Source organism: Eleutherodactylus coqui, chromosome 8, assembly GCF_035609145.1.
Source record: "Eleutherodactylus coqui strain aEleCoq1 chromosome 8, aEleCoq1.hap1, whole genome shotgun sequence".
Classification (NCBI taxonomy): Eukaryota; Metazoa; Chordata; class Amphibia; order Anura; family Eleutherodactylidae; genus Eleutherodactylus; species Eleutherodactylus coqui.
Window position 1 is genome coordinate 163,595,539 of NC_089844.1, and position 14,947 is coordinate 163,610,485.

Consider the following 14,947-nt stretch of genomic DNA (forward strand, 5'->3'; position numbering starts at 1 on the left):
GCTCTTTTCATTCGTGAACCTTTGGAAGCCCTCTTTACAAGATTGGTGGTTATTCCAGCAGTCAAACCCCAGCAATCAGTAAGTATCGCCCATCCTGTGGGGATAACTTGTTTAGGTATAGGGCACATAAATTTCTTAGTATACGGATAATATGCCAATAAGGGTGGCTTCAGACGAGCGTGTTTTTGTGCGTACATAGGTGCGTACATAGGTGCGCACCCATGCACGTGCAAAAACATGCGTGAATGCAGGTCCGTGCATTCAAGCCCTTCCCTGAAATCAATTAACGGCAGAAGAATCCTCTACTGCAGCTGACATGTGTGACAGTTGCGGTAGAGAATTGAAGAATTCCTCTGCTGCATCTGTATCAGATATAGCAGCAGGGAATTCTTTTTACTAGCGGGGATGAAGGAAACATCTGCCGCATGAGGCAGATGTGTTCTTTATCCCTGCGGGGGACACGTCAGCGGCGGATGGTAAGTTTATATATTTTTTTTTTTTACACTAAAATTTTTCTTTTTCAGGGAAGGGCTTATATGTAAAGCCCTTTCCTGAACACAATGCAGGGGTGCCGGCAGACCATTGTTTTCAATGGAGCCGCCGGCAGCAGCTGCGGCTGCATTGAAAACAATGCATGCATTCATTATGGTGCACGCATGTCCTATCTCTGCAGGCGCACGCTTGTAAAGCACGGACATGTGCACACACCATAGTGAATGCATTGGGGCTAATAGATGCGTGTTTTTATGCGTGCGTATGCACGCACAAAATACACGCTCATCTGAAGCCACCCTAACACAGCATGTACTGTCGGTATTAGTGTATCTTGACGCCACCATGAAGTCCTGGTGGAGATAAGACTGACTGCCTGGTGATGCCCCCTGAAGCTGATTGGCTGCAGAGAAGGCTCGGCTGCAGGTCCTGCTGATAAGTAGAATAATCTTGCCCCTTGTTAATGCACTGTTATGCTCCTGTTTGTCCTCCCCGACGCTGTCATCTGCGGTGCTTGTCTCCCCTCCTGACTACCACTCTGTTAACGGTAATAGTGCTGCCCGCAGCCGGCTCCCCTGCTCATTATAGTGTTCCCCGCGGCCGGCTATCCGCCCTCTAATAGTGTTTCCTGGTGCCACCTACCCACCTGCTAATACAGTTCCCCCGGCAAACATCTGAGCTCCCGCCTCCCCGACTGCTGAAAAAGCTGCAGACGTCTACACAGTGGTCGCCGGGCCTGTAATCTGGTAACATCTTTGTGGAAACATGATGCAATAATGTTTGACTAACTACGCTTATGAAGTTATAAAGTAACAGTTTCTTTAAGTTGAATATCTGCTGATACAGAGCATGGTGGTGTGAAAAGGCAATGGGGTGGAGTTCTCAGTTGCTAGGCAGAACCAGTTTATAAAAATGTTAGTTGTAGGTGTGTGACGCAGCAGAGATGAGTGCTGTGGGAGTGTGCTGCCTACGACAGGTAGCTGAGCACCATATCTGCTGATAGTTGCAGAAGACAGATTTCACACTTGTCTGAGACTGCTGACTAAACTATAGTGAGCAAGGTACCGGAGCAATCAGGACAGGCGTGTGCACACACGACGAAAGCTGTTTAAGACGCAGGAGCGGACCAAACATATAAATACAGATCTGAGCAGAACACCTTAAACCTCTCTGATAGGGATCGCCTCAAAGCATAGCACCCGTCCCAAAAGGAACATCCCCATTGCTTGAACGAGGCAGGGTCCGAAGTCAGAGAGGAACTGGAGAACCGAACCGGGGACTACTGAAGAACTGAACATAAAACACTGAACTCCAACAAAACTGACAATAAACAAACTGCAGACTATATGCAAACATTCAGGGAATACAAGACAGACAGAATCACAGAGTAGAAGCCAGACAGCAGACAGATATGCTGTGAGCACTGGCAAGACCAGAAGACAAGAAATTTAACCAGCACTTCAAGCCAGGAAGAGATGGATTTTATATATCTAAAGGGAAGGTGCTGGTTGGCTGACAGAGCTGTCAATCCTCAGACAATACAATTGCTTACATAATTAATGAGAAACGTTATTAGTTTACAGAATTTTAAATCACTAGCTAGAACTTGAGCATGGAGATATTTAACTAACTAGTCAGGACTCGAACCGAAAACCTCCTGTACTCAAAGCAGTAGCCTTTCTTATTGAGGCATCAGCTCTTTGGACAGAAGCCTTGCATACCTGTTGCCTTGTTCCCAGATCCTGTTAGCCCAGGCCATGTCCTAGCTCCGCCCGACTCTTGATTAGACTTCCTAGAAAAGTCTGGCCCTGCCACTGTACCAGCACATGAATAATCTGCTTCACAGCAGGATTTAATCCAGCACCATATTGCCTGCTTCTCCGCTATTTCTGCAAAGCCTCCTGATATTGACTTCTGGCTGCCTCTCTGATTTCATTACCTGCCTTATCAATTTGTACTGCAACCGAGATTTACCAATAACGACTCCTGGCTATTCTGACTACTCACTTGCACTGCTATTACACCTATGGCTCCTATCCAGTGACGGTAAGACGTTATATATTACTCATGCCCAAACATGGAGCCCATAATGATTGCCTAGTGGAAGCAAGTTACAGAGCTCCAGGAATTTTGTACCTCCTATCAAGAGAAGTTTACTGGATTACAGGCACTGGTGCTAGATCAACAAAAGGGAATAATCAGTCTACAGAGGCAACTGCTAGATTTGCATCACTCAGGGTCTGATGTCCGCATGTTACTGCCTGCAAAATTCAGTGGGGATTGTCAGCAGTATAGAAGATTTCTAAATCAATGCATTTCCAGATGCAGCCCACCTTGTTTACCAGCAGTAGGAAGAAAGTGTTTTTCATCATTAACTTCCTCGCTGTTAAGGTGCTCATATGGACCTCGCTGTACATAGAGACCAACAGTAATCTCCTTGACAGCCTTGATGCCTTCACAACCGCTATGGGTCAAATTTTTGATGATCTGAGCCATTGTGCTGAAGGGAGGTTACATAACCTACGACAAGGATGATGTTCCATTGCAGAGTATACAGATTAATTTTGTCGCTGAGCGAATGATATCTTGTGGAACCCAGCTGCACAACAGAGCCAATTCCGCCTGGGATTATCTGAGTGGGTAAAGGATGAACTTGCCAGAGTAGAGACCCCCGATAATCTAGAAGACTTCATTCAGCTTGCATTCGAATTGACCAGAGATTTTCCAAGTGGCAAAAAGAGAGACTGCGGGGTTTGGGCACCACCACCCCTTACTCCTCCAGCCGATCCATGTTGAATTCCCTGCCAAGGACTGAAGCTGCACCAGAACTGATGCAGGTCGATGCCAGCTGCAAAAGAACAGTGCCGTGTGGAAAATCTGTGCCTATATTGTGGAAGCTAAGGGCATTATGCCTTAAACTGTCCAAACAAGTTCCAAAGGACTCTCACCTTAGCCAACATCAAGACCATGACCAATCCAGCCATCATGGAAATAAGGGATGACACCAAACACACCTTTGCACTGGTAGTCCAAGATGGTGTTAAAACCCTTTACCTTGCTCTACCATTTTGTATTCCCAATAGCGATCTTAACGGGTAATCAAAAGATGACATCCTCAGCGATGTTTGACTTGGGATTCGCTTGTGACAAAAACATTGCAACCAGACTTCAGCTCCTACCGATCGATATGGAAACTTCGAATGGGTCACCCTTGTTCCTCGGGACCCGTCACACAGGAGACCATCGAACTCGAGCTCATTATGAAACCTGACCATCAAGAGACTATCAGCTTCCAGCTCATCTCGTCCCCTAATTTTCTGGTGATTCTTGGAATTTCCTCGTTCTCTACCCATAATCCCTTTATCAACTGGGAATCAAAGACCATTGCCTTCCCTTCAGAATACAGTAAAGTGAACTGCCAAATAGCACCATCCACCCCTAAACCAATGTAAGACCTTGAGGATGGTCAACAGGATTTTGAGAAATTACTTGTTCAATACCATATGTTCAGGGATGTCTGCAGCAAGAAGAAAGCGGAACAGTTGCCATATGACAGTTCTATTGAGCTGCTCCCTGGAGCTTCTATTACATTTGGGCATAGCTACAATCTCTCAGAACCAGAGTTAAAGACTCTTTGGGAACATTTGGATGAAAATCTAAAGAATTACTTCATCCAACCTTCTTCTTCCCCAGCAAGAGTCCCCATTTTCTTTGTTGAAGAGAAAAATTCTACTCTTTGACTGCACAATGATTACTGCGAATTTAACAAGATTACTGATAAGAATTGCTATCCTCTCCCGTTAATCCCAGAACTGTTGGAGAGGTTTCGGGTAGCTCAGGTCTTTATTAAACTGGATCTCAAAGGAGCATATAATCTGTTACGGATCTACCCCAGAGATGAATGGAAGATGGTTTTCAGAACAAGATATGGACACTTTGAATCTCTATTGATGCCGTTTGGTCTCTGCAGTGCTCCCGCTTCCAGTACTTTGTCAATGACGTATTTTGAGACCTTTATAAAGAAGGCTTGTGGCAGCATATATTGATGCAAAAAATTTTCAAAACTTTATTCCTCCATATTAAAAAAAATGCTACGTTTTGACCATAGAATACTGTAGGTCTTTTTCAAGCATAAAGTGTTACAATCGACATCCACAGTATTTATAACAAGTCATACAAACAAGTATACCAATTACATTAGAGCTAAAACATATGTGATGAATCCTCACAATTGCACAGGTGTAAAACACATACACAATGTTTAAAACATACCTCAAAACAGTTTAGAAGGTATGCCATCAGGTGTGTCTCGTCCATATGCCATCTCTGTCAGTCATCCACCGGTGTCTTACATCATCTCAATGCGCTGGATAACCAGTATTGTGTAGCGTCGTTTGGTGTCCAATGCACATGTGCATTTTTAAGTCCCACCCTGGTTGGGTTGAATAGAGTTCTGCTGGTAACCCTGCTCTTCTCTATTGGTATTATGAGTTGAATCAACTTGTAGTAGCATATCTCGAGAACATGCTCATCTTCTCTGAGAATTCGGAGGAACATAGCAGGCACATTCGGGTGGTCTTGAAACATTTCCAAAAGAATAACCTCTACATCAAGCTAGAGAAGTGTAAGTTTGAAAAGACCCAAATGCAATTCCTGGAATACATTATCTCTCCAAACGGGTTAAGTATGGATCCCAACAAGATTAAAGCCATCCTGGATTGGCCCATTCCAAGAAATTTGAAGAAAGTACAGTGCCTGATTGGTTTTGCGAACTTCTACAGAAAATTTATCAAGGACTTCTCTAAAGTCATCTCTCCCATCACCTCCCTCACAAAGAAAGTACACACATTTTCCTGGTCCCCGGAAACACAGGTCGCTCTGGAGAAACTAAAGACTCTGTTTACTTCAGCACCAGTATTGATCCAGCCAAGACCAGCATTGCCTTTTGTCGTGGATGTGAATGCCTCCGACTCCACTGTGTGAGCTATCCTATCACAATGAGTCAGAGATAAGATGCAACTACATCCTTGTGCATCTTTGACCTACACCATATCATCCACAGAGAAAAACTATGATGTCGGGAACAAGGAATTTCTGGCCATCAAGGTGGCTTCCACCAAATGGAGAGACCTCTTGGAAGTAGCCCATCATTCAGTGACGGTTCTTACTGACCACCAAAATTTAGAATTTCTTTGTACTGCCAAGAGGTTATCTGTGAGACAAGCATGATGAGCCCTGTTCTTCTTCAGGTTCAATTTTGTTGTGTCCTAACGTCCTGGTTTTCCAAAATTGCAAGGCATTGTCCAGGATATTTTCGGAGACTGAAGAGTAGTTAAATACAGACCACACAATTCTGTGCCCAAAATTTTTTTTTAGATATCCTGCATTCTGAGGACTTCCTAATAAAGCTTAAGGGAGGCTACAAAAGTGATACTTTCCTGAGTCATCCTTCTAAGGATGTAAAGCTCCCTTTCAAGAATGGACATTTAGAGGGAAGAACACTAACTATACGTTTCTGAGGCTGGTCAACCCGAAGTTCTCAAACTGGTCCACAATTCCAAGCTGGCCAGTCACTTTGGGGTCACAAAAACTTTGGAACTCCTGCTTCGTTCTATCTGATGGCCCGACTGCAGAAAAGATATGAAGAGATATGTTACCTCTTGCGAGGTATGTGCCTAGAACAAGACACCCCGAGCTTGCCCTCTGGGTTTCCTACAATCTCAGCCAATTCCATCCAGGCCTTGGGGATCTATATTGATGGACTTTATGGTGGACCTGTCCCCCTTAAAATGAATGACTACCATCCTGGTTGTTGTGGACCAACTTCGAAAGATGTGTCACTTTGCCCCCAAAAAAAAGATTCTACTGCCGAGCACACCACGGAGTAAATCATCTGGGAGGTTTTCAGACTGCATGGAATACCAGTTGATATAGTTTCGGACAGGGAGGTTCAATTCACATCTAAGTTCTGGAAGAGTTTTTGCACGGCTCTGAGACTTACTATTCACTTGTCTTCTGCTTTCCACCCCTAGTCCAATGGTCAGACCAAGGGGCATGATGAGTACATCGTTGAAAGGATCTTGGACTTCCAAACATACCAGGTAAAATTGCAGTACCTGGTGCATTGGCAGAGATACGGGCTGAAGGAAAACTCGTGGGAGCCAGAAGGGAACATACATACACCTAGGCTCACATGGGACTTCCATCAAAGGTACCCGGGAAAGTCCCTCTGGGATTTCCAGGGGGGTGGGGGGGGGGCTAGTGTCAGGACTTGAACCGGGAACCTCCTGTACTCCCAGCAGCAGCCCTTTTTATTGAGCTCTCAGCTCTTTGGACAGTCCCCTTGCATATCTGCTGCCTTGTTCCCAGATCCTGTTAACTCAGCCCATGTCCAAGCTCTGCCCAGCACTTGATTAGACTTCCTATAAAAGCCTGGCCCTGCCACTGCACTGTTTAATCCAGCTCCACATTGTCTGCTTCTCCGCTATTGTTGTCAGGGACACCACTGCGGTTGTCAGGGACACCAAGGATCTGGGGGAGAATGGCTTTTAACTACTTCTGCCTTCTCTTGCAGGATACATGATGTTAAATTGGTACTCGTTCATCTTGTCTCCACCAGAAGAATGGGTAGAGACATGGGTTGTGTGGGTTTACTCACAAGGGAGGGGCAGGTGGCGGCCACTAATGCAGATTGGCTGCTCCCCATACGCAAGGCCACACCTCAAACTGGAATTCAGGCATGTATGCTCGCCTCAGGCCTTCCATCTGCGCTCCTTGCACCTCTGTAATGCTCCTGCCGCCGTCCTCCCATATCCTCTTGTGGCCCCGCTTTCAATCTCCCCCCGGTACCCCGTTGTCACTCCACGCGCCCGTGTAACATCATCTCCCCTTCAGCCTCCAGGCATTTTTCCTGTCGCTCTCCCTTCTCCCCTGACGCCTGCACCGCTGTCAGTCTCACCCCATGGCTACTATCTTCAGGAGAATCACTGTGCCTGTCCTGCTTCTACGCCGAACGCGGCCAACGCTATCATATGGATGCATTTAGACTGCCTTGCCATCGTTCGCTGTCACTCTCACTGCTGGTGCCCAATGTCCCCTCCGGTCTACCGCAGATACTGAAGCTGGCCCTGCAATCCTTCTGTCCAATGCCGACGCTGAATCATTGCCCAACGCAGGCTGTCATCTGCAGCCTTCACCCAGGTAGCCAATCATCAGCTGAAGGCGTTCACGATAGTTCCGATGGAGACAAGATGGACTAGTACCTGTTCAATGAGCGCTATGTAGAGAATAGAGGAAGCAGTTTCCTCTATTGGACTCAGTGATCATCCCCCATCATGGTAGAGCTGCAGGGTATTAGACTCCAGATCAGCTCTGCCAGTGACTATTGTCACACTAGTTTTTTCCTGTAACTAGAGCTCTTATGGATTTTCTGTAACTAGAGCTCCTATGGATGTCCCAGCTACTGTAGAAAACTGCAGTTAAAAACAAAACAGTAAACAAATCCTGTGTGACGTCCTTATATGATGTCATGGGAGATATAGATGTTAAAAAAATAAATTAAAAATTACAGAATACAATACAAATACATAAATGTATATAGAAAACGACCCACCTCTGACACCAACCTAAAATGTTGGCACATCCGTGCTCTAATCTGAGACTATATAAATTATGTATCAAAACATCTGAAACAAAGGGGAAAATTGTAGCACTGTTCAGTGGGACCGGCTGCCTACGTTTACAACAATGTTCATGCAGACTCCATTGCTACTTTTCTTTTTGTACTACAACCCCACCACTCATTCACCTGCACCAGCTCTTGTTACATACAGAGCCCAGCGGTCCTGTGGGCCGTCTCTACCGCACTATCAGTGGATGGCGTCATATTTCATTGACATTGACTGGTAGGGAATGCCTACTGGACAGTACTATTGCGAAGCTCCTAAAAAATGTAAAAACCCTAATTGTACAATTGCTTCACTTATTTTTATAGTTTACACCAGAGGTACATCACCACCTATTCCCATAACTGCACCACATACCTTAACGAGCGAGCCGCCTGAATTTCAGCCATGTACATTAATCAATGTGGCAGCTCACAAATATTTACTAGCTATTTATACAGAATATACATTACTATAAAGACCATATGGATATATTAGTAGATCTTCAGTCACCTTGTATATAGAGGGGGCCGGTGCTCTTCTCTGCTGGTCTTCCTAAACTGGGATGCTCCACTCTGTAGATAAACTCTGCTCCTTGGTCCTCGCTGACTGATGGAGTGAACATTATACATCCTCTATATATAAATGTATTGTCCTTCTGGCGCTCTTCTTTAGGGTCTGAAATCCTGTATTTATCACTATGAACCAGCGGGAACAGATCCTGACTGTCCTTCTTCTTCAGCCACCTCACACTCAGCACATCAGGGAACACGTTGGACACCTCACATTTCAGGGTGGCTGCGATACCCGCAAGAAGGTTGGGAACAGGAATCTCTCGTAAGTCTGGCTTCCATGGGAAATCTAAAAGGAACAAAGTAAAGGAAGAGAATGTTGTACAATGTGTTATAGCTAAGCATGGGTCCATGAGAAGTCTTCCACTGACGCTTCATTCCCACAAGCGCATATACGCGTTCATGCCCGGTTGTATATATGCCCGCAATAGAGGCACAGATTTGAAATGAATTTGTTCACACCGGCGAAACTTCGGTGTGAAAAAACAACAGCAGCGTGAAAAAGAGAACATACGCGGCTAGCGTATATACGCTAGGACAAAACATAGTTCTGGAACTATGTTTTGGGTGAAATAGTCGTGAGGGGGAAAACGTCCTTTCGGGTGATTAAACGCTGAACAAGCGTATTTTCTCCGGCGTATAAAGACGCTGTATTTGTGCGCTTGTGGGAAAGAGCCCTAAGGCTGTTCCAGACTTACGTATTGTCACATTGCAATAGTTTGTCAGCAGCATTTGCTTCCATATTTACGGGCATTGGTTTAATTTTCTATTGAGCCAATATGGATCTGTATTTGCACGATCCAGGGCGGCGTCCATGCATGAAATAAAGCACAAATCTCTAGTGAAATCCTGTGTAATTATCACTGATCACTACAGATGAGGCTCGTTACACCTTTACCTTTATCCACAGCAGACATCTGCCTCCATTCCCAGTCATCCGTGGACTTATGCTTCCAGGAGATGGTCACCAAGGACTGCGGGTCTTTGAAGAAGCTTCCAGGAAGTTTATACTCGCTGTGTACGCTGTAACTGCCGTCAGCATTTTCAACTGTTTTATCCAAACTCTGATTTTTTTTATCGTTCCATTTTATCTGGATATCAGAAGGATAAAATTCCTCTATGTCCAAAGTACACAGGACATCAGAATTGGTCAGGGACAGTTTTATAGGGCTCCGCACTTTGGGCTTTGCTGCAAAACAATGCAAAACTACAAGTCAGATATCTACTTCCATGAGACGGGTACAACAGAGTCGTTTCCAGCTGTAGCCTTCAAACCTTTTATTCACTACCAACCTCCACCTCCTATGCCCGAATAACGACAGACACCTACCATCTTTTGAATAATTTGGCCACAGCAGACGTTTTATTACAAACAAAATTTATATATAACTAGCTTACACATCGCGCGTTGCTGCGAAGACAGACAGACATACATACATACATTCGTTTTTATATATTTAGAATAACAACCAATCACAGCGCAGCTTTCATATTACCTCAGCTTTATAATATATAACACCCAATCACAGCGCAGCGTTCATGTTACCTCAGCAGTATAATGTATAACAACCAATCACAGCGCAGCTTTCATGTTACCTCAGCAGTAAGAGAAATAACAACCAATCACAGCGCAACTTTTATTCTGCCTCAGCAATATAAAAAATAGCAACCAATCACAGCGCAGCATTCATTTTACCTCAGCGGTATAATATATAGCAACCAATCACAGTGCAGCTTTCATATAACCTCAGTGGTATAAGAAGTAGCAACCAATCACAGCACAGCTTTCATGTTGCCTCAGCAGTAAAATATATAGCAACCAATCACAGCACAGCTTTCATGTAACCTCAGCAGTATAAGAAATAGCAACCAATCACAGCACAGCTTTCATGTTGCCTCAGCATTCTCAATATCCAGCAATTGTCTTGCGAAACATTCGGCGGATGCATCATTTTGTAGTTAAACACGCATCCCGTTACTCGTAATGCCTTTTGCTTTCGTGCTTGAAATGGAAATCAAACGATCTTTGTCTGGGGCGTATAACTGTCGACGACACTCGCACGCACCCCACCTATCGTAGGATAGATGTACTATGCCAGTAATCTTCCCAGGAGTGTACTCAACAACTTCCCAAAGTCTCATGGCAATTGGATGAATGGTGTAGTAATGCATGAAGGACAGACAGACAGACATACATTCATTTTTATTTATAGAGATCAATGCTCGTGCCAAATTTCAAGTTTCTATGACATTGGGAAGTGAGAAAATTAGATTCCATGCGTAAAATTTGGACGCTAATGCTTTGGCGCTTAGATTTGAAAAATTGAGTTGAGACTAGAGATGAGCGAACACCAAAATGTTCGGGTGTTCGTTATTCGGAACGAACTTCCCGTGATGCTCGAGGGTTCGTTTCGAACAACGAACCCCATTGAAGTCAATGGGCGACAAGAACATTTTTGTATTTCGCCGATGCTCGCTAAGGTTTTCATGTGTGAAAATCTGGGCAATTCAGGAAAGTGATGGGAATGACACAGTGACGGATAGGGCAGGCGAGGGGCTACATGTTGGGCTGCATCTCAAGTTCACAGGTCCCACTATTAAGCCACAATAGCGGCAAGAGTGGGCCCCCCCCCTCCCAACAACTTTTACTTCTGAAAAGCCCTCATTAGCATGGCATACCTTTGCTAAGCACCACACTACCTCCAACAAAGCACAATCACTGCCTGCATGACACTCTGCTGCCACTTCTCCTGGGTTACATGCTGCCCAATCGCACCCCCTCCCCCCCACAGCGCACACCAAACTGTCCCTGCGCAGCCTTCAGCTGCCCTCATGCCACACCACCCTCATGTCTATTTAGAAGTGCGTCTGCCACGACGAGGGACCGCAGGCACACACTGCACAGGGTTGGCACGGCTAGGTAGCGACCCTCTTTAATAGGGGCGGGGCGATAGCCCACAATGCTGTACAGAAGCAATGAGAAATATAATCCTGTGCCACCGCCATCAGGAGCTGCACACGTGGGCATAGCAATGGGGAACCTATGTGCCACACACTATTCATTCTGTCAAGGTGTCTGCATGCCCCAGTCAGATTGGTAATATGCACCTTAACAGTAACCGCGTTGGTGGTAATGTGGTGGTGACTGCGGACCTAGTAGCACGGTTGTATTTTGTTGGTTTTCGGAATGTGGCCAGGATTAAGTAGGCCGTGGCGGGGGGATGGTGGGGGGGCTCTCTTGTAGTGTCGGTAAAGGTGAAATTCTTGGACTGCCACCAGACGAACCAATGCAAAGGCATTTGCCAACAATGTTTTCCCTGTTGGAGGAGGAGGGGGATGTTTTTGAGGCACTACGTGTCCTCTCCACGTGTCCGTGGTTATATGCACCTTAACAGTAACCGCGTTGGTGGTAATGTGGTGGTGACTGCGGACCTAGTAGCACGGTTGTATTTTGTTGGTTTTCGGAATGTGGCCAGGATTAAGTAGGCCGTGGCGGGGGGATGGTGGGGGGGCTCTCTTGTAGTGTCGGTAAAGGTGAAATTCTTGGACTGCCACCAGACGAACCAATGCAAAGGCATTTGCCAACAATGTTTTCCCTGTTGGAGGAGGAGGGGGATGTTTTTGAGGCACTACGTGTCCTCTCCACGTGTCCGTGGTTATATGCACCTTAACAGTAACCGCGTTGGTGGTAATGTGGTGGTGACTGCGGACCTAGTAGCACGGTTGTATTTTGTTGGTTTTCGGAATGTGGCCAGGATTAAGTAGGCCGTGGCGGGGGGATGGTGGGGGGGCTCTCTTGTAGTGTCGGTAAAGGTGAAATTCTTGGACTGCCACCAGACGAACCAATGCAAAGGCATTTGCCAACAATGTTTTCCCTGTTGGAGGAGGAGGGGGATGTTTTTGAGGCACTACGTGTCCTCTCCACGTGTCCGTTCCATGTCAGCAATAGTAGCACTCAAGACAGGCCCCAGTAACAATTCTGAAGCAGCAGTATAGCGGGAGCGCAGTCTTCGTTCCATGTAAGCAATAGTAGCACTCAAGACAGGCCCCAGTAACAATTCTGAAGCAGCAGTATAGCGGGAGCGCAGTCTTCGTTCCATGTAAGCAATAGTAGCACTCAAGACAGGCCCCAGTAACAATTCCGAAGCAGCAGTATAGCGGGAGCGCAGTCTTCGTTCCATGTAAGCAATAGTAGCACTCAAGACAGGCCCCAGTAACAATTCCGAAGCAGCAGTATAGCGGGAGCGCAGTCTTCGTTCCATGTAAGCAATAGTAGCACTCAAGACAGGCCCCAGTAACAATTCTGAAGCAGCAGTATAGCGGGAGCGCAGTCTTCGTTCCATGTAAGCAATATTAGCACTCAAGACAGGCCCCAGTAACAATTCCGAAGCAGCAGTATAGCGGGAGCGCAGTCTTCGTTCCATGTAAGCAATAGTAGCACTCAAGACAGGCCCCAGTAACAATTCCGAAGCAGCAGTATAGCGGGAGCGCAGTCTTAGTTCCATTTCAGTAGCCTTAGTATAGCCAAGGCACAAGTGACATTTATGTAGCTAAAGTGTAGGCCAACCCCACACACCTTTCTGTACCATGAGTGCAGGCGAAGAACATAGAAATTACTATGATTACACTGTAGGTGAGGGCCCCAAAAAATTGGTGTACCAACAGTACTAATGTACCTCAGTAAAAATTGGCCATGCCCAACCAAGATGGCAGGTGAATCGCTTTGGTTAATGTGGCTTAAGTGGTAACTAGGCCTGGAGGCAGCCCAGTGTAACGAAAAATTGGTTCAAGTTAAAGTTCCAACGCTTTTAAGCGCATTGAAACTTATAAAAATTGTTCTGAAAAATTATTTGAGTGAGCCTTGTGGCCCTAAGAAAAATTGCCCGTTCAGCGTGATTACGTGAGGTTTCAGGAGGAGGAGCAGGAGGAGGAGGAGGAGGAATATTAGACACAGATTGATGAAGCAGAAATGTCCCCGTTTTGGATGGTGAGAGAGAACGTAGCTTCCATCCGCGGGTGCAGCCTACGTATTGCTTACGTATCGCTGCTGTCCGCTGGTGGAGAACAGAAGTCTGGGGAAATCCAGCCTTTGTTCATCTTGATGAGTGTTAGCCTGTCGGCACTGTCGGTTGACAAGCGGCTACGCTTATCTGTGATGATTCCCCCAGCCGCACTAAACACCCTTTCCGACAAGACGCTAGCCGCAGGACAAGCAAGCACCTCAAGGGCATACAGGGCTAGTTCAGGCCACGTGTCCAGCTTCGACACCCAGTAGTTGTAGGGGGCAGAGGCGTCACCAAGGATGGTCGTGCGATCCGCTACGTACTCCCTCACCATCCTTTTACAGTGCTCCCGCCGACTCAGCCGTGACTGGGGAGCGGTGACACAGTCTTGGTGGGGAGCCATAAAGCTGGCCAGGCCCTTAAAGACTGTTGCACTGCCTGGGATGTACATGCTGCTCGATCTACGCACATCCCCTGCTACCTTGCCCTCGGTACTGCGCCTTCTGCCACTAGCGCTGTCGGCTGGGAATTTTACCATCAGCTTGTCCGCAAGGGTCCTGTGGTATAGCAACACTCTCGAACCCCTTTCCTCTTCGGGAATCAGAGTGGGCAGGTTCTCCTTATACCGTGGATCGAGCAGTGTGTACACCCAGTAATCCGTCGTGGCCAGAATGCGTGCAACGCGAGGGTCACGAGAAAGGCATCCTAACATGAAGTCAGCCATGTGTGCCAGGGTACCAGTACACAACACATGGCTGTCCTCACTAGGAAGATCACTTTCAGGATCCTCCTCCTCCTCCTCCTCCTCCTCCTCCTCAGGCCATACACGCTGAAAGGATGACAGGCAATCAGCCGGTGTACCGTCAGCAGCGGCCCAAGCTGTCTCTTCCCCCTCCTCCTCATCCTCCTCATGCTCCTCCTCCTCCTCCTGTACGCGCTGAGAAATAGACAGGAGGGTGCCCTGACTATCCAGCGGCATACTGTCTTCCCCCGCCCCCGTTTCCGAGCGCAAAGCAGCTGCCTTTATGGTTTGCAGGGAATTTCTCAAGATGCATAGCAGAGGAATGGTGACGCTAATGATTGTAGCATCGCCGCTCACCACCTGGGTAGACTCCTCAAAATTACCAAGGACATGGCAGATGTCTGCCAACCAGGCCCACTCTTCTGAAAGGAATTGAGGAGGCTGACTCCCACTGCGCCGCCCATGTTGGAGTTG

The 14,947-nt window shown here is 46.6% G+C and overlaps 2 protein-coding genes across 2 annotated transcripts in view; one reads left to right on the forward strand and one right to left on the reverse strand.

Moving 5' to 3' along the window:
- Positions 1–2,988, reverse strand: part of LOC136577987 (uncharacterized) — a 34,722-nt gene extending 31,734 nt beyond the window's left edge. The window contains exon 1 of the mRNA XM_066577897.1: positions 2,826–2,988. Within this exon, the coding sequence (XP_066433994.1) occupies positions 2,826–2,988 (163 nt within the window). The remainder of the gene's footprint in view (positions 1–2,825) is intronic.
- A 2,028-nt stretch (positions 2,989–5,016) lies between these two features.
- LOC136577988 (uncharacterized) lies at positions 5,017–5,475 on the forward strand. The gene has a single exon (XM_066577898.1). It carries the CDS (start codon positions 5,017–5,019, stop codon positions 5,473–5,475), a length of 459 nt encoding a protein of 152 aa, XP_066433995.1.
- Positions 5,476–14,947: the final 9,472 nt, after the last annotated feature.

Bases quoted from the DNA above. Each gene is read 5' to 3' on its own strand.
- LOC136577988 (XM_066577898.1), top strand. From the start codon at position 5,017: ATGCTCATCTTCTCTGAGAATTCGGAGGAACATAGCAGGCACATTCGG.